Here is a 26,682-nt window from a genome sequence, read left to right as displayed (position 1 = left end):
ACCCAGAGGAGAGCCTGGGAAGAGGAGGAGCACAGACAACTGAGAAAACTTCCACAACTGGATTGCAGCTGGAAGAGTAGGAAATGGCTGAAGCCCTTCTCACCTGAAAGTGGGTAATTCAGCCTGTGAGTTTCTTACAAGTGGGATGTGGGAAACCACCCATAAGTAACTGTGCTTGGAGAAAGAGGCAAAGCTCTCCTGGGACTTTGTAAGAAAATCTTGTCTAAGGACCTGGGCTGAAAAAAGCAGCCTGCACTGAACTGCTACGCATCATTAACTGCTGGGTGAAGGAGACAAGGCTATTTTTGGACTTTGTGTCAAAAGCCTGATATAAAGAAAGGACTTGAGGGAAAGACTCTGGTTGTTGGAGACCCAGAGGCAAGCGCTGGGCTTACAAGAGCTATTCCAGCCTCAGATGTGGATTTAGACCGTGTCGCAACCCATTACCCTTAGGATCCTGCACAGGGAATTGGCCTGGGGAAGTTCAAGCTGTGGAATTCTACAAGGTTCATCCTTACAATACATAAATATATTTAGTTTTTAAGCATATGTATTGTAAATCAATTTGAAATGATGAATATTTAATTGTATTAAATATTGTGGAATATATAAAAAAGAACAAATGATAAAAAAATTTGACAAAAAATGGGGAAGGGGAATTTTTTTAAAAGTTGTCTTAGGGTGGAACTGGGGGAAGGGAAACTGAATTGGGATGGTTCAGGAGACTGATGGTCTAATAGAGTCTAGAGAGAGCTCTGGAGAAGTTTGAAGAACTGTGTTGCATCTCGGTTACCCAGGCAACACGTTCATAAGAACATAAGAACATGCCATACTGGGTCAGACCAAGGGTCCATCAAGCCCAGCATCCTGTCTCCTACAGTGGCCAATCCAGGCCATAAGAACCTGGCAAGTACCCAAAAACTAAGTCTATTCCATGTTACTGTTGCTAGTAATAGCAGTGGCTATTCTCTAAGTCAATTAATACCTCCAAGAACTTGTTCTCCTCCAAGAACTTGTTCAATCCTTTTGTAGACACAGCTACACTAACTGCACTAACCACATCCTCTGGCAACAAATTCCAGAGTTTCTGCGTTGAGTGAAAAAGAACTTTCTCCGATTAGTTTTAAATGTGCCACATGCTAAATTCATGGAGTGCCCCCTAGTCTTTCTATTATCCGAAAGAGTAAATAACCGATTCACATCTACCCGTTCTAGACTCCTCATGATTTTAAAACGCCTCTGTAAAATCCCCCCTCAGTCGTCTCTTCTCCAAGCTGAAAAGTCCTAACCTCCCTAGTCTTTCCTCATAGGGGAGCTGTTCCATTCCCTTTATCATTTTGGTCACCCTTCTCTGTACCTTCTCTATTGCAATTATCTTTTTTGAGATGCGGCGACAGAATTGTACACAGTATTCAAGGTGCAGTCTCACCATGGAGCGATATGACATTTTCCATTTTATTCACCATACCCTTTCTAATAATTCCCAAAATTGTTTGCTTTTTTGACTGCCGCAGCACACTGAACCGATGATTTCAATGTGTTATCCACTATGACGCCTAGATCTGTTTCTTGGGTGGTAGCTCCTAATATGGAATCTAACATTGTGTAACTATAGCATGGGTTATTTTTCCCTTTATGCATCACCTTGCACTTATCCACATTAAATTTCATCTGCCATTTTGATGCCCAATTTTCCAGTCTCACAAGCTCTTCCTGCAATTTATCACAATCTGCTTGTGATTTAACTACTCTGAACAATTTTGTATCATCTGCAAATTTGATTACCTCACTCGTCGTATTTCTTTCTAGATCATTTATAAATATATTGAAAAATACGGTCCCAATATGGTTCCCTGAGGCACTCCATTGCCCACTCCCTTCCACTGAGAAAATTGTCCATTTAATCCTACGCTCTGTTTCCTGTCTTTTAGCCAGTTTGTAATCCACGAAATAACATCGCCACCTATCCCATGACTTTTTACTTTTCCTAGAAGCCTCTCATGAGGAACTTGGTCAAACGCCTTCTGAAAATCCAAATACACTATATCTACCGGTTCACCTTTATCTACATGTTTATTAACTCCTTCAAAAAAGTGAAGCAGATTTGTGAGGCAAGACTTGCCTTGGGTAAAGCCATGCTGACTTTGTTCCATTAAACCATGTCTTTCTATATGTTCTGTGATTTTGATATTTAGAACACTTTCCACTATTTTTCCTGACACTGGTCAGACTAACTGGTCTGTAGTTGCCCGGATCACCCCAGGAGCCCTTTTTAAATATTGAGGTTACATTAGCCACCCTCCAGTCTTCAGGTACAATGGATGATTTTAATGATAAGTTACAAATTTTTACTAATAGGTCTGATATTTCATTTTTGAGTTCCTTCAGAACCCTGGGGTGTATACCATCCGGTCCAGGTGATTTACTACTCTTCAGTTTGTCAGTCAGGTCTACCACATCTTCTAGGTTCACTGTGATTTGGTTCAGTCCATCTGAATCATTACCCTTGAAAACCTTCTCCGGTATGGGTACTCCCCCCCCCCCCCCCCCCCCCCCCCAACATCCTCTTCAGTAAACACTGACGCAAAGAAATCATTTAATCTTTCAGCAATGGCCTTATCTTCTCTAAGTGCCCCTTTATCCCCTCGATCATCTAACGGTCCAACTGTCTCCCTCACAGGCTTTCCGCTTTGGATATATTTTAAAACGTTTTTACTGTGAGTTTTTGCCTCTACGGCCAACTTTTTTTCAAATTCTCTCTTAGCCTGTCTTTGTTGCGTCCGTCGGTTTTCGGCTTCGCCCCGCTTGTTGCACCCATATCTCGGCTCCTCCCGTTTACCTGGGCAAGATGGCTACCGCAGCATCGTCAAGCCGACCTCTCTGGCGTCCCTGGAATGGCTATGATGCAGCCATACGCCATTGCTCCTCCCAAGTACCTGCTAGGGTGCATGCGTGTGCAACCTATGTCTAAGTATGCCCAGTGGCGCGAACCTCGAGGGCATTCCCTCATCTGATGTCACGCCAATCTGGGTATTAGAGATGAGCTTCGTTTTTTTTCTACGGGTCGTTTTTTGAGTCAGACGCTTCGGGGTAAAGTTCGTTTTTCCTCACTTAGTTTTTTGGAAAAACGAACAAAAAACGAAATGGGGAAAAACGAAACGGGGAAAAACGAAACGGGCACAAAAAACGACGCGGGAAAACGAAGCTCAAAAAACCCCACCCCAAGCATTAAAATTTAATATAATACATTAAATACAACCCCCTCACCATCCCGATCCCTCCCCAAGACTTACTAACATCCCTGGTGGTCCAGCAGGGTCCCACGAGTGATTTGCCTCTCCGTGCCGTTGGGCTGTCCGGCCTGCCTCGCATCAAAATGGCGCTGATAGCCTTTGACCTACTATGTCACAAGGGCTACCGGTGCCATTGGTCAGCCCCTGTCACATGGTAGGAGCACAAGATGGTGCCGATGGTCAGCCCTTGACACATGGCCAATGGCAATGGTAGCCCCTGTGACATAGTAGGTCAAAGGCTATCTGTGCCATTTTGATGTGAGGCAGGCCAGAAAGCCCGATGGCACGGAGGGAGAAATCCCTCGGGGGACCCCGCTGGACCACCATGGATGTTAGTAAGTCTTGGGGAGGGATAGGGATGGTGGGGGGGGGGGGGTTGTATTTCAGTAAATTTTAATGCTTGGGGTGTTTTTTTATTTAAAAAAAAAATGTTCCCCTCCCACCGTACAAACCTGAAAAACTAATTTTCCTCGTAGTTCGGGGAAAATCAGTTTCGGGGTTCGGGGCCCCCGACCTACGACGAATTAGGCAATATCGTTGAAATTGCCTAATTCGTGATAAACGAAGCACATCTCTACCGGTAATATCTACTTCTCAAGATTGCTAGCTCATTGAGTTGGCAAAGGCTCATATGAACACGAACTGTTCCTGTCTGCGCTACTCTGCCACTTCCCTGCTGCCTGCAGGAAGCTTTCCTTCTGCCCTTCAGGGTTTGCTACTAAGTTGGGTACCCGTTCCTCGGGGGCCCTCTGTTCTATTTTCAGGTGCCATTCAGGGAACAGGTACTCACTCCTTGAGGGCCTGCTCTCCCTGCCTCAGTGCCTGTACCCATGACAACTATCTGGTGGAATCGCATCCATAACAGCTAACACCGAGTGAGTGCTCTAATATCTCATCTGTCTCATCCACAGTAACTCCTTGCTGCGGAACCTCCCGACGTCACCTAGGAGAGAAGGGCTCACTCTGCCGAGGTCCCTGAGACTACAACTCACTACTGCCATCTGGTGGCTATCTTCAAGCTGTATAATAAAAGAGTTCTTCCAGTGTTTTATGTATAGTGTCTAGCCCAGTGCTGTGGCTCCTCACGGGGATCCTCTCCATGGGCGTGATCATCTCCACACCACCCAAGGATCCACTAAAACACACGTAATAAACAACAGTCTTATCATTGATAAGACGGAAAGAAAATCTGTGGCCACAGGAGGTGTTCAACAACTTGCCTCAGTGTTACGATCCCCCCTGTTGCTGCGCTACAGGTGGTCTCTCACCTTCCTCCGGAGGCCGCTCCGAAGCCAGGGCCTCGCCTGTGTTCCACCCGGGACTTGCTCCAGGGCCTGAGAGGCCTAGCTGTGCCTGTGGCTTGCATGCCAGCGTTTGGACTTCCTGTTTGGCGACGCCCTTCTCCTAGGGGCCGGCCCGCAGCTCTCCACCTTATTTATAGGACCAGCGAGGGGCGGTCCTGGCAAGCTCCTCCTAGGGAGTTGCCTACTACCTCCAGTATATAAGGACTTTCTTGTCACTTGCAACTTGCCTTCGGATTGAGCATTACAGTCGCCTGTAACCTTGCCGATTCAGGTCCTCCATGTATTGATGGCTCCTTGTCCTGACCTTGCCTTGATGTCTGTTCCTGACCTTGCCTTGATGTCTGTTCCTGAAGCTGCCTGATCCTGTTCCTGTTCCAGTTCCGGTTGTTCTGCCCTGTGTCTTCGTCTGGTTCCTGAGCCTTCTGTCCTGTTGGGCCCTGGAGTGGCCAACAGGAGGGATTTGTCCCCCGGGCTCTTGAGCTTCTGTTCCTGCCAGCCGAAGGGGCTTCGGATGTCAGTATCCCAGCATCGGAGTTCCTGCTCGTCTGGACCTTTCCTGCACCCTCCTTTCCTCATCGTGGTCCGCGACCAGCCTTCCTGGGCTGTGTAGGGCGCGTCTGGGACGGGGTGGTCCGCGACTCAGTCCCGTGGGTGGGCTGAGTAGGGCGCCCTGTTGGACAGTGCCATGTCTCCTTCCAGCCCTCCTCTTCAACGTCTTGCTTCAGCCTGTCTTGGATGTCTGCTTCAGCCCCTGTCTGACGTCTTCTGTGTAAAGGACTCTGTCTGCCCTCGCCTCTGTCCGGCCTGCTGCCCATTGCCGTTCCCAGCGGCAGGTCCGAAAGGGCCGGGAACAGTCGGAGGACCGTTCATCAGTCAACTTCCCAGTGTTGGCTACCATGGGCGTGCAGGTCCGGCTGAGGGTCAGACTCTGTGCCTGCTTCTGTACCCGCCTGGCTCACCATGCCTGCCCAGCTCACCTCCCATGGTGTGGCTGGGGCTCCTCCCTAGCTTTCGCCGTGGCCCAAGGGCTCACCACCAGCTCGAGACGACCGAGCGATGCGCGCTCGTAACACTCAGGGCTGAATTTAAGATTGTGGTGCCCACAGGCAGAGGACTGGTGTGGTTAGATAGCAGCAGAGGGAGTCCCAGTTTTTGGGCACCTTCAGAATTTGGCACCCAAGGCATATGCTAATGTTGCCAATGCCTAAATCCAGCTCTGGCTTGCGTAGAAGAGTTTCCTTTCCGATCTTGACTTTGGTGGTGAAGAGACCTCAGAGAACCAAATATCTCTGTGGTGAGAATAACTCAGTTAGTGGCTGGGTAGCTGGTGAGTGGCCTTGGGGAAAGGCCTTTGAGTTGGTGAGAGAGCTTTGAGCTGAGGTGGCTTAGCATATAATGTGAACTCTGACTCTTGAAAGCAAACTATGGGAGACAAATGTGTTGTACCTTGGTAGCCCACAGGAGAGCGAATGTTTGATAGTGAATTTATTGTTTTACTGTTGATTTTATGTATTGATTTTAATGTCTTTGGTTATTTAATGTGATATATATATATATATATATATATATATATGTTTATGTAGCCAGTTCCCTGTTTCGGTGCTTTATCCTAGACTAGGAGTGCTACGGGTCTGGACAAGGAGGAAGACTTCTCTTCCAGGGCCCCCGGTGCAGTCTTTACTATCTACATGACCACTTCATATTCTATATCACACTGTTGTGCCCGTCAGTCGCAGACGGCTGCGGCCTTTGCTGCTCACCTCATTTTGCCCTGTAGCTCTGATTCTGGCAAAGATGGCCACCACTGCCTCTGCACGCCGACCTCCCTGGCGTCCCTGGGACGGCGTGGGCGATCCCGGTCGCCATCTTGAATCTGGTGAAACTTAGGGCATGCACGTGTGCGCCTGCCTCCGTCTTATCCACATCATGGTGGGAACCTCAGGGGTGTCCGCTCCGCATGACGTCACTGTCTACGTGTACTTAAGTCTACCGGACCTTCCTACCAATGAGTTAGCAAGGATTCCATCTTGCTCAATTCCTTTTCTCAGATGCTTCACCTCGCTGTTCCTGCGTTCCAGACTGAGTGACTCAGGTACCCGCTCCTTCGGACCCTTGCTGCACTCAGGGCTATCCGCTCCTTGGAGAGCCTTCTCTGCAAGTCTCACCTTCACCAGCTTAGTTGAGTACCTCTCGCTACTTCTACGGATGACCCTTCAGTGTTCCTGCTCCGGGTGTCCACTGCTGCTACTACGATACCTCTACTGCAACTCTACAAAGTGAGTACTAGACCTGATCTACAACTCTGCTTCTCTCTTGTGCAGATCCTCGGGTTACCCCACTCTGCGGACCACTACCGGATCCACACTGTTTTGTGCCTGCTGCCAACATCTACTTCTGGCCTACCCGCGTTGCGGACCACTACCGGAGTCACTATGCACAAGCACTACCAAGAAGGAAGTATTTCCTGGGTTACCCCGCTCTGCGGACCACTACCGGATCCACGCTGTCTCGTGCCTGCTGCCAACATCTACCTCTGGCCTATCCCGCGCTGCCAAGAAGGAAGTATTTCCTGGGTTACCCCGCTCTGTGGACCACTACTGGAGAATCCATCTCAGGTCTTCCTACTCAAGGACTGAGTTTACAAACCCGCTCCTCGTGTTTCTTTTGCTGTATAATAAATATATCTCTGATTCCTGTGTCCATCACTGCTGAGACCCCGCCTGTCGTGGAGAGTCCCTATCCCTGTGGGTGGAGTCAGCTCTTGCCATGACTCAAGGGCCCACAAACCAAGTTCAAGTATAACAGATTGCTAACTCCATGGACCCGGCTCAGCTCTCAGCCTTACAGGCCATCCCTGGCCTGGCCCAACGAATTTTGGAGCAACAGAGGACTTTGGAGATGTTAGCTACCACCTTTAATCAGCTGAACGCCAGACTGAATACTTCTCCTACTTCTGACCAGAATGCATCGCCCCCCGGTGGTTACCGGGCATACTACAGTTCCTTTGCCTGCCCCTACTCATTTCTCAGGAGACTCCCTGTCGTGTAGGGGCTTTCTAAATCAGTGCCTTATGCACTTCTCCTTACAACCGTTGTACTTCCCTACTGCGGTTACCAAGACAATGTATATCTTGTCCTTGTTGGATGGAAAAGCCCTGGCCTGGGCTTCACCACTATGGGAACACAATGATCCAGTCCTGAATGACTTGCCTGGCTTTCTGACTCTCTTCAAGTCTGTATTTGATTACCCTGCATGCCAGTCTATAGCTGGTTCAGCACTCCTACATCTCCAACAAGGGACTAAGCCACTCCCAGACTCTGTGATCAAATTTAAAACCCTGTCTTCTGAACTTCTATGGGATATGGGTTGTTTACGAGTTATCTTCTTAGAAGGCCTCAACTCCCGTATAAAAGATGAACTTGCCGCACATGAGTTGCCTGACACTCTGTTCTCTTATTGACCTTGCTGGATGGATTGACCACTGTATACGAGAGCGATTTGTTGAGGTAAAACCTCTCAAGAGACTCCTCCGGAGGTAATCGCCCTCGCTCCTTGCCTTCAGCTCTGGTCCAAGCATTATCCAATCCTGAAGAAGAAGACGAACCCATGAAATTAGGCTGTAGCCACTTAACAGCCAAAGAGAGGTGCTTTCGCAAGAAGATGGGCCTCTGCATGTGTTGCGGGAGAATCAGCCATGCAGTCCAAACCTGTCCTATCTGTCCGGGAAACACACAGACCTAGGATCTGTCGGAGGACTCTTCCTAGGTCTGACTGCACCATCTCCTCCATTGATTCTCCTGGTCTCCATCATCTCTGGGCCTCTTGAATTCGCCACTCAAGCACTGGTGCAGGTGGGAATTTTATTCTGAAAAGATTGGTAGAGCACCTACGAATTCCTACCGAACCAGTACCCACACTGCTGCTTCTATCCTCCACACATGGCGAGCCATTGCCAGAAGACGTCTTGCTCACCACACAATCCATTTGCCTATGCACTGGGTCCCTGCATACCGAGACCATCACTTTTCTGATCCTCGAGAAAGCTATCCATTCCATAGTGCTTTGCATCCCATGGTTACAAGACCATTCTCCCCAGTTCAACTGGTTTTCAATGGAATTATCACAATGGGGTCTGACCTGCCATTACAGATGCTTGAAAAAAGTAACCGCATTATCATGTATGGTCACCACTACTGCTCTCCCTGGTTTACCACCGCAGTACACGTTATTTCAAGATGTATTTTCCAAACAAGCAGCTGATGTGCTTCCACCATACAGATCATTTGACCGTGCAATTAACTTGAAGCCCGATACAGAACCACCCAGAGGAAGAGTTTATCCACTCTAATTATCTGAGAATGAGACCATGTCGGCCTATATTAAAGAAAATCTACAGAAAGGATTCATTAGACCATCTAAGTCACCAGTGGGAGCCAGATTCTTTTTTGTTGGCAAGAAGGATGGATCCCTTTGCCTTTGCATTGACTATAGAGGTCTGAACCAAATTACCATTAAGGATCGATATCCTTTACCATTAATTTCAGAGTTGTTTGATTGGCTCCAAGGCACAAAGATCTTCACAAAGTTGGATTTAAAAGACGCTTACAACCTTGTCCGCATTCGTTAAGGGGACGAGTGGAAAACAGCTTTTAATACTCGCAATGACCACTTCGAGTATTTAGTGATGCCTTTTGGCCTGTGTAACACTCCGGCCATTTTTCAAAATATGATGAACGACATCCTGCAAGACTTGTTATATCAGTGTGTGGTCGTATACTTGGAAGACATCCTCATCTTTTCCAGTGATGTCCAGAGCCACCAAGCAGATGTCATCAAAGTCTTGCAGAGGCTGCAGGATAATCGTCTATACGCCAAGCTCGAGAAGTGTGCTTTCCACCAGGAGTTTGTTCCCTTCTTAGGGTACATTGCGCCCAACAAAGGCTTCCAAATGGATCCCCAGAAGACAAAAAGCATACAAGACTGGCCTCAACCTACTGGTATTAAAGCTCTCCGTCGCTTCCTGGGCTTCACAAATTATTATCGCACATTCATAAAGAATTACTCGACCTTGACCGTGATCCTTACTGCCATGACTAAAAAAGGAGCCAACCCTTCACAGTGGTCTCCGGACACCGTCACTGCTTTCCAAGCCCTTAAGGAGGCATTCCTCAAGAAACCTTGTTTACGTCATCCTGACCCTTATCGGCCATTCATCGTTGAGGTCGACGCCTCTGATGTCGGCGTAGGGGCCATGCTCATTCAGCACAGTGATACACATACTCTTCATCCCTGCTCATTTTTCTCCAGACACTTTTCTCCAGCCGAGAGAAATTATGGCATCTGTGACAAAGAGTTGCTCGCTATCCAGCTTGCATTTGAGGAATGGCGCCCCTGGCTAGAAGGTGCACAACACCAGATAACAGTGTTCGCTGATCACAAGAACCTGGAATATCTACGTCATGCACAGAGACTCAACCATCGCCAAGCCCGATGGTCATTATTCTTCAACCGATTTGATTTCTTGCTCAAATACCATCCTGCTGATAAAAATGTTCGGGCAGATGCCCTCTCACGCTCTTTTACACCTGAAAATGTTCCTGATGCACCCCGTCACATCATCAATCCAGAGAAGATAGTTCTGGCTGCTACCCATTCTGTTCCAGCTGGTAATACAGTGGTTCCTCAGACACTACAGAAGAAACTTCTGAACTGGGCTCACGACTCCCGGTTAACCGGCCATCCTGGATGGGCCCATACTCTTGCCACCCTACAATGCTTCTATTGGTGGTCGTCTATGAAAAAGGATGTCCAAGCGTACGTTGAATCCTGCGCTACCTGTGCCAGACAAAAGCCTCCTGTCGGTTGCCCCTGGGGTCTCCTATAGCTGTTACCTGTTCCGGACGAACCATGGACACACATCGCAAATGATTTCATCGTTGATTTACAGCTTTCAAGTGGGAACAAAATTATATGGGTCACTGTGGACCGCTTCTCAAAAATGGCGCACTTCGTGGCATTACCCAGACTACCATCTGCCCCAGAACTTGCCAAGCTGTTCATATGGCATATATATTCTGCCTGCACGGCATGCCTAAACACATTGTTTCTGACAGAGGTGTTCAATTCACCGCCAAGTTCTGGAGGGCGCTGTGTCGTAAATTTGACATTACCTTGGACCTGAAATCAGTCCAATCAAATGGGCAAACAGAAATAATGAATCAGACTCTCAAACTGTTCATTCGTGCCTATGTCAACTCTAGACAGAGTGATTGGGCAGAACTATTACCCTGGGCTGAGTTTGCCCTGAACTCTCATCCTGCTTTTGCCACTGGATCTACTCCATTCCAGATCGTTTATGGTCATCAACCATTACCACCACTTCCAATACCTTTGTCAGGTATATCACCAGCAGCTCAGGCTACAGCTGAAGAGATTCACCAACTCTGGACTCAAACTATGGACCTTTTGCAAGAAGCAGGATAACGGGCCAAAAAGCATTATGACGCTCATCACAGAGCAGCAGCCCAGTTTGAGCCAGGAGACAAGGTGTGGCTCAGTACCAAATACCTCCGCTTCAAGCTGCCTTCAGTCAGATTCGCTCCACGCTACATTGGACCCTTTGCTATACTTCACTGCCTAGGTCCTTTGACCTACAGCCTGAAGTTACCTTCATCCATGAAAATACACAACACTTTCCATGTTTCACTTTTGAAGCCTCTCATCCTCTCAGAGTTCTCTCACAAGACTCCAGATCCACAGCCTCTTGATGCTGAAGAGGTCATCGCACATAACGTGGATGACATCTTGGATGTACGTAAGAGAGGAAAGCATTGGGAATATCTAATTTCCTGGGAAGGATACGGACCAGAAGAAAACAGCTGGGAACCTGCTGTCAACCTCCTTGACAAAGACATGGTACACCAATTCCACCTAACTCATCCTAGGAAGCTGAAACCCCCTGGGAGGGGCCCTAAGAAGGGAGGGTACTGTTGCGCCCATCGGTCGCAGATGGCTGCGACCTTTGCTGCTCACCTCATTTTGCCCTGTAGCTCTGATTCTGGCAAAGATGGCCACCACTGCCTCTGCACTCCGACCTCCCTGGCGTCCCTGGGTTGGCGTGGGCGATCCCAGTCACCATCTTGAATCTGGTGTAACTTAGGGCACGCATATGCACGCCTGCCTCCGACTTATCCATGTCATGGTGGGAACCTTGGGGGCGTCTCCTCCGCATCATGTCACTGCCTACATGTACTTAAGCCTACTGGACCTTCCTACCAACGAGTTAGCAAGGATTCCATCTTGCTCAATTCCTTTTCTCAGAGATGCTTTGCCTCACTGTTCCTGTGTTCCAGACTGAGTGACTCAGGTACCCGCTCCTCAGGGGCCTTGCTGCACTCAGGGCTATCCGCTCCTCAGAGAGCCTTCTCTGCGAGTCTCCTTCACCAGCTTAGTGAGTACCTCTTGCTACTTCTACGGACGACTCTTCAGTGTTCCTGCTCCAGGTCTCCACTGCTGCTGCTATGAAATCTCTACTGCAACTCTACGGCGTGAGTACGAGACCTGATTTACAACTCTGCTTCTCTCTTGCTGTGCAGATCCTCAGGTTACCCCACTCTGTGGACCACTACCGGATCCACGCTGTCTTGTGCCTGCTGCCAACATCTACCTCTGGCCTATCCCACGCTGCGGACCACTACCGGAGCCATGTGCACAAGAACCACCAAGAAGGAAGTATTTCCTGGGTTACCCTGCTCTGCGGACCACTACCAGAGAATCCATCTCAGGTCTTCCTACCTAAGGACTGCGTTTACAAACCCGCTCCTTGTGTTTCTCTTTGCTGTATAATAAATATATCTCTGATTCCTGTACCCATCACCCCGCCTGTCGTGGAGAGTCCCCACAGGGCTTCTTCCTGTGGGTGGAGTCAGCTCTCTCCATGACCCAAGAGCCCACAAACCAAGTTCAAGTATAACACACACAACTCCAGGAGGTGCCAGATGGTGAAAAATAAGAGCAGGGAAGTTAAAATTACCACCACAGGAAGAAACCAGGAGTCACAAAGGGGGTCCATCCATTCCCCAGTAAGTCCACACTTGGGTAAAACTCAGTGAAAACATTGGCATCTGTAGTTAGTATTCAAATAAAAGAAAGTATTTAGGATCCAGGTCAAAATGACAAAAATAAAAATCAGCATACATCCAATAATCAATAAAAGTCAAATGTTTTCTCTGTCCATCCTTACTCATCTTACTTCCCTTCTTACTCTTGCACCTTCATCCTGATTGACAATGTCCTCACTAGTGAAAGTGGGATAGCTAGAGTGTAGTTCCAGTTCAGGTATGAACTGATCTAGAAAACTATCCCAAAGCAAAAATATCCAAACTGGGTTCCAACAAGTCAAAATCTTCAACTGTTGGTCAACTAATTCTAACTCCCACCTCTCGGGGGGGAATTCGTAGTGACCCTCTTGCTGCGGTGGCAGAGGCAGCATTGGAACAGCTTTGGGTTTTCAGGTGGTATCAGAGGAGTCACTAATTTTAATTGCCCAGAGGGGGAAAGGATAGAAAAGGAATTCTCCTTCTTACCAGTTCTCCCAGTATTAGGAAAAGGGGTCTAGAACCCACCCAGCAAGTCTCCCAGGGGAAGAGAGAGAAGGCAGAACCCACATAGAAAAAAAAAACTTGAATGTAAGCAGATAGAAAATTTACAAATCCTGAGCTACGAGTCAGATTTATTATCACAAGTTTAATCAGTGAGAAACAAGTAATGAAAAATACTATAAAGGTACCGTAAGTTTTCCAGTTAACACAACTTGGTTTTCCCGTAATTCACAGTTAACAAGTATTTTAAATGAAGAGAACCATAAAACAATCAGATAAGCATAGTTTGAGTATTAACTGCTAAACTTTCTATATCAAGAATTTAGTAACTATTTAATGCTACTATGAAGAAAGTGATCTTTGTATCTCAATTCTGTCTTGCAGGTGCAGCAGGACAAAATCAATGCTCTAATTGCAGGTAAGTAGATAACAAGTGTTTTGTGTTGTTTCTTTTCTGTGTTATTTGACTGTATGTCTAGTTAATCCTTTTTTTTTCTTTCACTCTCTTTTTCCAGTGAACTCTCCAGTTCCTGTGAAATTTGAGGCTTTTGTACTGTGTCCTTCACTTATGTCACTGGCACAATTACTTAGGACAGCTGCTGCAGTGATTCTGTACTTTCTTTCTTTGTGGTGTTGGAAAAGTTTCAATTTAGCTAGACTTTGTGGCAAGTATACACTTAGCTGACTTTATTTAGGATGAATCTTCATACCATCTGCCGCTGCTAAGGGGTGTGGCTTGCTGCAACGGTGCTTGTGGGCATGGCTTGAATGCCAGAGGGTCCCGGATGTCACTTCTTGACTGGTATCCTCCTGTTGTATTGGGTACGTTGTCTCTGGAGCAGTCAGAAACCTATCTATAAATATCTAAATATCTAAATACACTAATCGTGTTTATCTTCCTGAGTGTACTAGGAGTGCTCCTTCAGTGTTTATTCATGGCAACAAACAGGAACTAAGCTAGCTGATTGTGGAAAACAAAAGATAATGAAATATCTTTATTCTAGCCAGCACAGAGGAATTAAATTCAGATGCTCGCTCATGTATGATGAGAATTATTTTCACACTTTCTTTCACTCTCCTCCCTCTGGGGCCGATGCAATATGGTGCGCTGAGCCGAGCGCACTGTTAACCTGCAGTCGGACATGGGTAGAATAGGCGCTAATCAATCCCGTAATGCAATAAGGGGATTAGCGCATATTCAACGAGCATCCAACACGGAGTGAATTTAATAGCGATCGTCACATGCATATGCGTGTGAATGAGGCTAATAGGCATTCACTCCCGATGCAAAAAAAAAAAAAAAAATGTGCGTCTCGGGCACACATTTAACTGTCATCTAGTAATGCCTGCCTGGAGCAGGCGTTAAAAGCTGTGCGCATCAAAAATAAGTACAGAAAAGCAGAAAAAACTCAGTCTGTTTTCCTTACTGCTGTACGCCGGTCACGAAAACAAACGCCGGGTTTATTGGCGTCTGTTTTCGTGGCTGTCCGCCGGTAAGGAAAACCTGTTTTCGTGACCGGAATACGGCGGTCACGAAAACTGATTGGGTTCGCATTAGCTAACGCGACCCCCTAATTTTAATATTGCCTGGTGCCCCCCTTGGGGGCGCCTGGGGTGCGTTAAGAGAACGGGCGCCCGCTTTCTACGAGACTTTATTGTATCGGCCCCATTAGCAACACAGTGTACTGAGTAAAAGTTCAGGTGCTCATCAATAGGTAGTCACAACCAGTAGCTGTATATTTATTTTACAATCATAATCTGAGAAGATTCCACCAAATATTTTCATTTTGGGGATGTAATAAATATTAAAGCACTATTATCTGTACTTCTGTGTACTCTGCCTATATTCTCAACCTGGTGCACAGTGATGACCACAGTATCAGACTGTTTCCACTTAAGATAAATTACAAAATGGTTCTCTCACTTTAGCAGCTGTTCTGCTGTTTATCACCCCTTTCTATTCTTTTCGCTTTCTCAGAGGATTCTATTACAAGCCTTTCTGTAAACAAGTTTACAATTTCATATATCCAGTCTTTCTCTCTGCAGCACAAAACTAGACCGTCTTCTGGTACAGATTCTGGTTCTCCTAGATCAGTTCAATTGGAGAGAACATACTTCTTTAGAAGATATGTGTATCCTCCTATATTATGAGAGTTGTAGCCCTCTCCTTGTTAGAGAAAGCTAAGATCATTTATTATTATATATTTCTTCAAAGCAAACCATAACACAAATATCACACTAACACAGTCACACATACTTCAAACAACCATACTGGAGATGTGTGCCTTCCTCTCTGTGCTCCACTGTTGTGCATTTCTGGGATTTCAGAGCAGTCTCTGAGGAGAACTGGCAGGTGCCTTCTGCTCTCTCACTTAGTCAAACCCAGACTAGCTGAAATCTCCAACCAACACACCCAAGAAGATCAGTGCTCCTGTGCTGACCTCAGCAAAAAATAGTTCTAAGAGGCATTTAGGACCAGTTTTAATATACTTTTGACATATGGACAACCCTCATCTTTGATTGAAGTTGTAGAAAATAAAATTTGGGAATTTTGAGACATAACTTGAGGCTGAGATGGAATCTGAATTTCCTTATCAGTGAGAAATTGATATGTATCAGTTCACTAGTGCCTTAACATAATTTTCCCTCCAACACTGGCTCACAAAATGGTGTCACCAGCTCATTTGCTTAGACAGACACTTTCCTCAGGATTCCAGTTTAAAAATGGAGTTTGATTTTTTTTCTTTCACTGAGAAAACTTGTTTTGTAATCCAAAGTTTATCTTCCAAATAATTTGGAAAGGATTTTGAAGTGATTCAAAGCCTTTTCCAGTGTTTCAGATTCCCTCTTTACCATAAAACCTACTTCCTATAACATCATAATATATTTAAAAATTCCCACTCAAACTTTCATTAAAATAAAATATGTAGAGGGTCCATTTCTGCTCATCTCCAGAGCATAGCCTCTGAAACCTCACAAACCCCCTCCAAAAACACAGGATGTATTTAGTTAGGCATTTCTGCCCTGGCCAATATTGATCTTCAGAGGCACTCTGGGGTAGCTGTGGGTACCTGTTCTAACTGGGATATTTTTGGCACATTCTGAGACCCCAGACCACCTTTGGCTGCTAGGAGAAGCCTCTCCATCTTGGCCCCAATGCTTATTTTGTCACAATTTTAAGTTTAAAAAGAGCTATGGGACCCCCTCCCCCAAAATTGATTTTGGCAAAATTCAATTGAGGCTTTAAATGCAAAGTGGGAGTTCTGGCAGGCTTTCCCCACCTAGAATCTGCCTTTTTAAAGTTTTTTTTGTTGCTCAGATCCATTTTATAAACTTTTAAAAGTTCTTCTGACCTCTGTAAAACCAGGAAGTACCTCTTCCAGGTTGATGATTCAACTTTATTGCATCTTGCAGCTGCCTGCACATCCTCTGCTTCTAATATAGTACCATACTCAATGAGGGAAGAAAAACATGCCACATCCCAGCAATGCTTTCTTAGAGCCCAGGTTTCAGTTCAGTAAAAAAAAAAAAAGCTTTACCTCCTTATTTTCGTATTTTAACCTCTAGTTACATAATAAAATATAAATCTCATGAGTTAGTGGCTCAAAAGTCTATGTCCTTCTCTTCATCCAATCTGTTAGCTAGTCAAAGAAGATCTCCGATTCCAATCCTTTGGGATACCAGGGGGTGTGCCCTTCCTTCAGGCACTGGTCAGTCAAAATCCAAAAATCTTCTCAAAACGTCTTCCTCAATACCACTTTGCCAAATGCTTGAATTGCATTTTGTGAGATCCTGGGGGAATATCAAGCTCTCTAATCGACTCTCTCTTGAAACTCTGGGAAAGGTTTCAGCTCCTCACTCTTCCTCTGTCTCCTGTCTTGTTTCTTGAAATCCAGGGGTGCTCTCTAGCAGCTCTCCAAACACTATTGCTGTGAGATTCTGGGGGAAATCTCGTACCTCCTTCCTTCTTCTTAGCTCCTGACCCACTGAAACACTGGGTCTGCTCCAATATACTATATACCTCCAAAAAGCCTATCCTCCCAAAAGGTAGGGTTATAGCAATGGGAGTAATTACTGCCCCTAAATAGAATAATCACATAGGGATAATGGTTAGTGACTGGCAAAGCCCCATCACATGTATTATATAAATTGCATTGTAGTCTTACAGGACATGCAGTCTATAAATTTGAAAATAATAAATAAAAACAAGACGATTTACAAAAAGTAAAACACATAAAAAGTATCCAACATATAAGTTACCTTGAAACATCCCCAGTTAAAATCTAACATCAAATAGCAGTTTAAACTTATTATTCATTGACATGCTATCCCAAGTCCTATATCACAATCCTGGCTGCTGGGAAGCCTCCCCCCCCCCCCCCCCCCCCACCAGCAGAGGTCCTCACTGAGCCATGCTTTCTTTTGCTCTAGCCACTTACTTGATGGCTCCATGACACAGCAAGGCCAGTCCTATTTAGTCCTGTCTCTCCCACAATTCGGGGCCAATTCATGGAGTCACCTTGGCTCCTTGCATTGGCCTACCTTGTTTTGCTATTGTATGGCCCCTGCGGCCTTCTTGCCTTACTTTGCTTTGTCCTGTGGCTTCCTTGGCCTTCTTGCCCTGCCTTGTGGTTTTCAGGCCCTATAATTTTTATCTGCCTTGCCTTGTGGCCTGCTTAGGCCTTCTTGCCTTGTCTTATATGTACCTTGCTTTGCATTAGTTTCTTATTAGCTTGTGTTTGTATATTCTTTGTCCTGTTCTCATGGTCCTGTCAAATTCAGTCTTATCCTGTCCTGTCCACTCCTTGTCTTGTCCAGTCCTTGTCTTTTCTTGCCCAGTCCTCCCTGTGACCCCTCCTCTCTGTAGGCCTTCAGTTCCAGTTTCTTGTCTCCGACTGTTGCCTTGCCTGCAGGTCCAGCCCATGTCTCTGGTTCTGGCTTTGTCTCCTGTTTCAGCCCTTGTCTTCAGCCCCTGTCTGTCTCCAGTTCCAGCCCTCACCTCCAGCTTCTGCCTGTTGCTAGCTCTTGCCTGTCTCCAGTTGCAGTCCTTGTCTTCAGTTTCAGCCCTGCCTTGTCTCTAGTTCCTGTCTTGCCCAACTACCGTCATATACCATGCCAGGAAAGTCCTGCCGGCACCCAGAAACTGTGAGTTCAACCCAAGGGGGAGGGGGGGCAGGCCAGGCGGAATACCTTGTTCTGCTGTGTCCTGAAGTCCTATACTGCTCCTACTGGGGGAATACCAGAATCCAGCCAGCCTGACCATGACAGCCTATTTCACTAAACATCCAACACCCCCATTATTTATAACTCAAATTCTATTAAATCATAAAACTCATCAAACCTACAGTTCATCTCTACCTGATCTGGAGGCTTTTGATTATGTTTTCACACTAGTCCATCTCCTCAAACATTAATGGGATACACTTTATTTTTTTTTACCAACATTTGATCTGAATTGAGATATCACACTGCTTTACATTCAGGTACTGTCGGTATTTCTCTATCCCCAGAGGGCTTACAATCTAAGTTTTCGTACCTGAGGCAATGGAGGGTAAAGTGACTTGCTCAAGGTAACAAGGAGCAACAGCAGGACTCAACCCCTGGTCTCCTGGTTCATAGTCCACTGCTCTAACCATTAGGCTATTCCTCCTCCCCTGTTGTTGGAAAAGCCAAGCTTTAACATGTTTTCTAAACTGCAGATATCTTTCAACTGCTGTAACCCATCTTATTTCACAACCTGGATGCAATCACAGAAAAGGCTCTTTTCTACCACCTCTTTAGCTTCACATCTGAAATACTGGGAACTACAAGAAGCTCCTTTTGGGCATAATACTGCTGGAATTTAATTTATTTAAAACATTTCTAGCCCACTGATCTACAAGTGGGTAACATCTGAACATACACAGTGGAAGCAGTACAATGAAACCGACAAATAACAGATAACAATGAAACAGACAAAACTAATAAATTAGTATGTCTACACAGTAAAAGCCTGACTACCTTAGGTGAAGACAACAGATGGTCCAAACCAGCAGAGGACACCTGGCCTGAATCCAGGGTTTTGCATTCTGACTTTAGATTAAAGGCACAAGTGAATAGGCACATATCTATTTAAACTATTCTTCAAATAGAGCAGGCCAAGTTCATTTTGAACCTTGAAGGTAAAAGTCAGTTTAAGGTTCTTAACAATAGGGGTACATGGTCCCATTGATTTTAAACCACCTCCAATATAAGCAGCAGCATTTTGGATAATCTGTAAACACTGTAATTGTTTTTTAGATAAACTAGCATAAACAGCATTACAATAATTCAGCCTAGATAATACAAGAGTCTGGACCACTGAAATAAAATCAGCTTGCCCTGCTCTGTCCTGAAGTCCTGTACCACTTGGGATAAGTATGGGCATAACTGTTTAAGAACCCATAATTGGGAGATTCCCTTCTGTTTACTTCTAGTGCAGTCTCTGGCTGGACTTCTCAGGGACTGTCTCGAGGAAAAGGCTTGCTTCCTTGGTCCTGGTACTGACTGGGTTGAGGAGGCATCTCTCAGCTCTGGAGCCATCTCTGGCTTCATGGCCAGCAGCCAGATATCAGGCAGAGCTTTCCTCTCTCCAGTCTCCCTGGATACTCTGATCCTCTTCCTCCTCGACACAGGGAGGGTCAGAGTTGATGCCTCCGCGTTGTCAGGTCTTCCTTTTTTTTTTTCTTGTTTGCCTTTTCTTATAACAGACAGTTGATGAATATGCAAAAAGTTCATGCATAGTCATGCAGCAGGTGGATGGTGTCATCTCTGCATTTCAGGTCGCTGACCCTCCTTTTTCATGAGGGGTCATTGCTCCTATCCGATGAACTGTTCGACGATTAAGTTGTTTTTGCATTTCTGCCCTAGCTGTCCTAGGGCTACTTAAATTTTATTTAGAAAGTAGCTTATAGTCCACAAGCTGATCTGATAAGCTAGGTAGCAAAGTCAAAGTTCTTAACTAGTTTCTCTCTGCTGAGACAGTGTTTCTTTGCTGGAACATACATGTCAGCATCCATATTTCAAAGTCTGTGTCCCTCTGAGGTCAGTATTCATATTTTGTTGCATACAGTAGTAGAACATCTGGTATCTCCCTTACAATCTAACACATGGCAATGTATATCAGCTCTGATCTAGGACTTCATGCATTACTATGTGCGCGATTTACATCATCATTTGCCCCGTAAGAAAATTTATGTACGCTGGACAAAATGGCAGATTAAGTTCTGGTTGATTGAACATTGCAGTTGCCTATGTACTGAGAAAATCAAGGCTCCCCTTGTATCTCATTGCTTGTTAATGGGACATAAATTTAAAGATATGCACTGGGATATCCTAGAACATGACCAACTCCACTGGAGAGGAGGAGACATTGTGGAGAAGCTAAACTATAGAGAAGCTGTTTGGATTTTTAACCTTGGAGCAATGCAACCCAAGGGTCTCAATACTGAGATGCACTGTCTCAGTCTTATCTAATGGCAACCAACTTACCAGTGAATTGAAATGCCTTTTTCATTTTGTCCTTTTGACAATTTTATAAAAGGAGTCTTCCTTTTTATTTTGGTTGACCTTTTTAATAATGTTCACCAATTGCTTAATAAAGTTGGTGAATTTCAATATCCCCGCAATTTGAGCAGAAAATGTATAAATATTTGTAGGAACACAATGGAAGTTTAGTCCATTGCAGTAAATGGGGATGGCAGCGCCAGGAAGTAAGTGTTATGCTTGCCACTCGCAGGAAGGTCCTGCGTGTAGCTTCACTCACCCAGCTTCAGTTTTTTGCTTCAGTCTTCAGCTTCAGCCTTGCTCTGCTCAAGTCCTCAGCTTCAGCTTTGGTCTTGCTTCAGCCTTCAGCTTCAGCCTTAGCTCTGCCTCCGTCTTAGCCCCTTGGACTCTGTCATAGCCTGGCTCATGTCAAGACGCGCTCACTTGCCATTGGTGCAAACCCTAGGGCCCAGCTCATGAGGTTGCACCAAGTGCGCCACAGCAAGAGGGACTCATGCTCATGTTATTTGCAACAGTATGTTGCCACTATGCTGTTACTTCTGCGGGGGTAAAGATCCAATGAGAGGATGGAGTTGCAGGCCATAGTCTGGCACAGTTGAGAAGCAGGTGGAGAAAGAGTCTGGCAATGGTCAGTGGCAGGTGGAGTTTCAGCAAAGTCATTATCCAGGCAGAGATCAGTGGCAGGCGGAGGTCAAGCGGTCAGTATTCAGGCAGAGGTCAACTAGAAGGATCTGTCCGAGGGTAGGCAGAACTGAAGTCTGGCAGGAAGACAAGGTGGGACAGACAGGCAGGATGGAATGCTGAAGAACAGGGGGAGTTCGAACAACTGGCGTCGTCACCCTGTGCATCAGGCCTGTTCAGGCACGGTGGTCTACTGTTTTTCCAATTGGGAGGTCTGCCCCAAGAAGAGGGAATCCCTGGTGTGTCTTAGAGCTGGAGGTAATACTGACAGTCTGTGGCCCCATACCACGGACCGCCAAGTGCAACAGTACCCTTCCTCTTAAACCCCCTCCCAGAGGGTCTGGGCTTCTTTGGGTGTGCAGCATGAAATTTTTTAAAGAGGTTTTAAGGGTATATTGGAGGAGGGCTCCCAAGTATTCTCCTCAGGACTGAATCCCTTCCAAGAGATAAGGTACTCCTATTTCTTGCCTTGGCATCTGGAATCTAAGATTTTCTTTATCTCGTATACAGAGTTGTCTTCCAAAATTATTTCTTGAGGTTCAGAAGGTTTTCTAGGTTTTGCAGCAATACATGAAACACGCTATGGATGTCCAAAGTGGGGGTAGCTGTAGTTGGTAAATTACGGGGCTGAGTTGCCATATCACTGCAAATGGTCCAGTGTAGCGAGGAGCAAGTTGCATAGAGGGCACTCAGAGTCGAATATGGTATGATGAGACGAGAACCGAAGTTGGGTCCAGACAGAGGGTCGAGGCTGGCGGTTAAAGGTCAGGTCAGGTCAAAGCAAAGGGTTGAAGGCAGGCAGCTGAAGGCAATGTCAAGTTCAAGCAAAGGGTCAAAGCCAAGGAGGTCCATCAGAAGGTGAGCTGGAGCAGGAACTGGAACAGGAACAGGTACTGGAGCAGGGAATGGGACTGGAACTGGAACAAGTACTGGATCAAGAACTGGAACAGGAGTAGCAACAAAGCACATGACAGAGAAGCTTGGAGACTTGTTGCCAAAGCAGGCTCTGAACGTCTGAGCCTGCCTTAAATAGTGGAGCTGGTTGATGACATTACTTGGGGCTACGGGAGGCTTTCCTTCAAAACCTAGAGAGGCACGCGCATGCACGCCTAAGGCCAACAGGCTGAAGTGGCGGCGTCTCCCTGCGCTGCACTTGGGGAGGCCCGGTCGACCCCTGAGGAGCTTGCAGCAGCACAGGAGGGTCCCGGAAACATGGAGGGAGCACGGTCACAGAGGCGACTACCCACCGCCGCCAAGGAAGTTGGGCCAGCTCCGGGGGCCCAACATTGGGGGTGAGTGAGCCCGGCTGCAAGCCTGCCATGGCCGGGGAGTGCAACAAATGTACCCCAGGAAGGGAAGGCTCTCTTTTTTTGAATAGACACTTCTCAAATTTGGCATACAACTGATTGTCTCCTTGTTCTTTATCTTGGAGGATAATCCCTCCAAGAAGATTGTGTTCAGGTAATCTTCTCTCCAATTGAGTTTGAAGGCCAGGGTCCAGAACTCTGGTGTGAGCAGAGGTCTGAGCCTGATGTTACCAGGAAGCCAAGCTCACGGAAAGCCATTTTAAAGGCCATCACGAAGTGATGCAGGTCCTGGAGTAGCAGGACAGAGCATTCCCACAGCAGGGAGGCCCAGGCAAAGGCCTTGCCATCGAGGAGAGAAAGGATGAAAGTCGTCTAGACTGAATCCTCGGTGAACAGTGTTGGTTGCAGGGAAAATGCATATAGCACTGGTTGATGAAACCATGACCCTGCTTCGGGTCTCTGGAATACTGGGGAGGAGCTGGCAGATGTAGCATGGGATAAAGCGGAGGCTTTGGTGCTCAGGAAGCAGTCACTAGAAAAGTTGGATCAGTAGGAGATACAGTGGTGTCCAAACAAGTATTAAGGCATTCTATGGAGGCTGCCAAGACTTCAAGGAACCGCTATTGCTCCTGGAGTTTGTGAGGTAGACCTGGAATGGTCTGAAGGGCAGTAACATCTGCCAAGTCCATGGCCACTGCAATCTGTTGTGGAAGTGGACACTTGCACTGAGGTGGAGTTGGCACAACTTGCAGGGAGGAGCCCTGCAGGTCTCCACCACTGGCAGGCAGAGCTGGCAGAGGTAGAGGCCCAACTTCACCAATATCAGCCCATATTCTCCTTAGGTTGAACCCTCAGGAGCCAGGGCAGGCTGAACATAGGCATGAGCCCCTGTGGGAGTGAAGAGCCAACCAGAGCATGGAGTAGCGGGCCATGGTCTAGCGCAGGTGAGAAGCAGGTGGAGAAGATGTCCAGGCAGTGGTCAGTGGCAGGTGGAGGTCAAGCGAAGTCAGTATCCAGGCAGAGGTCAACTAGAAGGATCCATCTGAGGGCAGGCAGAACTAAAGGCTGGCAGGAAGAGGAGACAGGCTAGGCGGGCAGGATGGAACGCTGAAGAACAAAAGACCAGATCACAAGGAAGACAGGAAATGAAGACTGACCACAAAGAAGCAAAGGTAAACCAGAGGTAAGACAACAAACTCAGAAACACAGACTAGGAACGCAGAACAGGATCAGAGACTTAGGAACCAGGATTAGGAACGCAGGAACACTGAAGTAATGCACACTTCAGAGAAGATTACCTATTGCCAAGGTGTCTGTAGCGTGCTGGAGGGAGCTTTTTATATGGAGCAGGTCCTGATGTTATCAGAGGGTGCCGCAGGGATTTCCTGCCATGGTCCCTTTAAAGAACAGTAAGACCGGCGCACGCATGCCTAGGAGGAGCCTGAACAGTTGGTGGCAGTGTCCCATGGTCGGAACTGTTCAGGGGTAGCGGCCTGCTGCATTTCTGATTGGGGCAAACTCAGTACATAAATCCTAAAAATGGAAAATAACTGATTTCAGTTACATTGCTATGGTTCTCCATAACTTTCAGTTTGAGTAGAAGGCAGTTCTCCTAACTTATCTGGCTAAATTCTAGCCACCTAATTAGCCAGCTAGAATTTAGCTGGATAATGGCTGAATATAGTCAGGTAAGCCAGGTAGATGGATAACTATTAAGTTATCTATCTAAATGGCTTATGAATATGGACCTCAATATTTAAAAAATAAAAAAAACATTTAGAACTATGATTATTATAAAGAAAATGTTGGCACCATTTATCAAATTATTGAACAGATGCCGATTTTTGCTACCAGGTGATGTACAGAACATTTTTGTAATACATTTTTTGTAGATTGACCTTTAAATAGCAATGGTTCTTATCTGCTGTCATGTTTCTATGTTGCCTTCCTGTTGTGTGGGAAATTTTTATAAGTTAAACCCAATACAATATACAACTCCTGTAAAACCATTGAACATAGGATCCTTTCAAGACTCAAAAGGAATATTAAAATCTTCCAATATGATTAAATCTTTGAGTACTAGGGAGACTTATGAAAACAAATTAAAAAGATCTTAAGAGATTCTACAATGTCCTATCTTCCACAGGGGCCTGAAATACTAACAAAATTCCTAGGTTCAGTCACTTGCCCAGTTTGACCAGTAGACACTCTGATCCGACTATCTGGTGATAGGTTAACTTGGTCACCATCAAAGCCCCCTTATATAACACCACTACTCCATCCTTCTTTTGCCCTCTTCATTTTTTGGCCCATTGCCAGTACAAATTACAGATTTCCTAGATGTTGTCCTTAGCACTACTACTGTAGGAGAACCTGAGCATGTAAGATCTCAGAAGCTAAGTAGCATGATGCCTAATTTGTAAAGTGGATTGGGGACTACCAGAGAAGACGAGGTACTGTGGGCTGCAGCAGGCAATGTGGTGAGGCCATGATAACCTAACGTTCAATGCCCAGCAATGGGAAGAAAGAAGACACAAAAAAACAACCATTTGAAAATAAACAAGACTAACTGGTGGCTTGCATGGTTCTTGGTGTCTTGAAGTTAGCAGGTTAGAAAAAGACTGAAAAAAAAAATCATTCTTCCGAAAAAAAAAAAAAGATTTATTTGAAAACAACCAAATCTCTGGTTGCAGGAGTTTAAAGTCATACTTTGAAATAGTGCTTATCGTCGATTTAAAAATAGAGGATGGAAATTTTGTGGTGGGGAATCAGACCAAAAAAAGTCTGTAAGACTTTGCCAGTTCTAAAAATAAAGCCTGCATCAACTGATAAACAGCTTTGGGAGCTGAGAAAGTTTAGTGCTGGAATCTGTCTTTCACTCACTGTTCACTGATCAAACCCTTGTGTTTCAGCAATGGAAAGAGTAACCATAAGACACTCTGTGGAGACTCCTGAACGTTATCAGAAGCAGTTTACTGAACAAGATCAGGAAACGTGCAGGCTAGACCACTCTTTATATGCCTTGCCTGGCCCAGCCCAGACCGACCCGGGAAAGAACAGAGATGCACCAGAGAGAGGGACAGAAGTTCGGAATAACAGCAGAGATGAAGGCAAGCCCAACTTCCAGGTCCTCCTGGATGTAGTGCAGTTCCGTCCAGAAGATATTATTATTCAGATTTTCGAAGGCTGGCTCCTGATCAAAGCTCAACATGGATGCAGGATGGATGAACATGGATTTATTTCAAGAAGTTTTACTAGAACCTACAAATTACCAGCTGGAGTTCAGGCTCAGGATTTGTCTGCTGTCTTCTGCCATGACGGCATTTTGGCTGTTGAAATGAAGGATCTCATGAGAACCAATTAAAGCTTTAATTACTTCTAGCAGGAGAGTATTTTTCACAATGTGGCTTTTATAAAATAATTAGATTTAGCATTGTCTGCAAAACTATTACATTAACAAAGGGCATAAAACAAAGATTTATGCATGAATTCTTTGACCCTGTAAATCAAGCTTTATTGTTTACTTTTACCATTGTTATGGAGAGAATACCAGCTGAAAATTGTCTATTGTAATGCTGTTCTGCTTAGGCAATAGGATATCAGTTTACGTGAATCTGAGTATTTGAAACAAACGTATATGTAACCCTAGTCAAAGATTTCTTTGAAGATTCGTTTGAATTAAAGAAAAGAAAATATACATATATATTATATATAATGTATGTCATAAACTGAAGATTAACATGGACAAGTAAGTTTCAGATTGGTACTTATAGAGATATTAGAATCTATGTACTAAGTATTTTTTCCATAGACACATAATAGGAGAAAACCTTAAGCAGAAAAATATATTTCTACACAATGGATATTGCTTTATAAACAATATTGGGAATTCTAGTACATTAGCTTTTTTAGGTACTAAAGTAACTTCAATGGAAAATAGTGCATGGATAATAAAATATTTTGTGATTGCAAA

The 26,682-nt window shown here is 45.6% G+C and overlaps 1 protein-coding gene across 2 annotated transcripts; it reads left to right on the top strand.

The window, feature by feature from the left end:
- HSPB3 (heat shock protein family B (small) member 3) lies at window positions 1-26,682 on the top strand. Of its 2 annotated transcripts, none has more exons than XM_029577332.1 (3): window positions 1-109; window positions 13,582-13,615; window positions 25,622-26,682. In XM_029577332.1, the coding sequence occupies exon 3, from the start codon at window positions 25,624-25,626 to the stop codon at window positions 26,071-26,073; it is 450 nt and encodes a 149-aa protein (XP_029433192.1). In that variant the 5' UTR covers window positions 1-109; window positions 13,582-13,615; window positions 25,622-25,623; the 3' UTR covers window positions 26,074-26,682. The 2 variants fall into 2 exon arrangements, with proteins under 2 accessions (XP_029433192.1, XP_029433184.1); XM_029577324.1 differs by having other exon boundaries at window positions 7-506.

This window comes from Rhinatrema bivittatum, chromosome 1 (assembly GCF_901001135.1).
Source record: "Rhinatrema bivittatum chromosome 1, aRhiBiv1.1, whole genome shotgun sequence".
Taxonomy (NCBI): domain Eukaryota; kingdom Metazoa; phylum Chordata; class Amphibia; order Gymnophiona; family Rhinatrematidae; genus Rhinatrema; species Rhinatrema bivittatum.
Note: the sequence above shows the minus strand (reverse complement) of the source record. Positions and strands in the feature narration are given on the sequence as shown.

What these genes read in the sequence shown, in the direction of transcription:
- HSPB3 (XM_029577332.1), top strand. Translation starts at nt 25,624, where the DNA reads ATGGAAAGAGTAACCATAAGACACTCTGTGGAGACTCCTGAACGTTAT.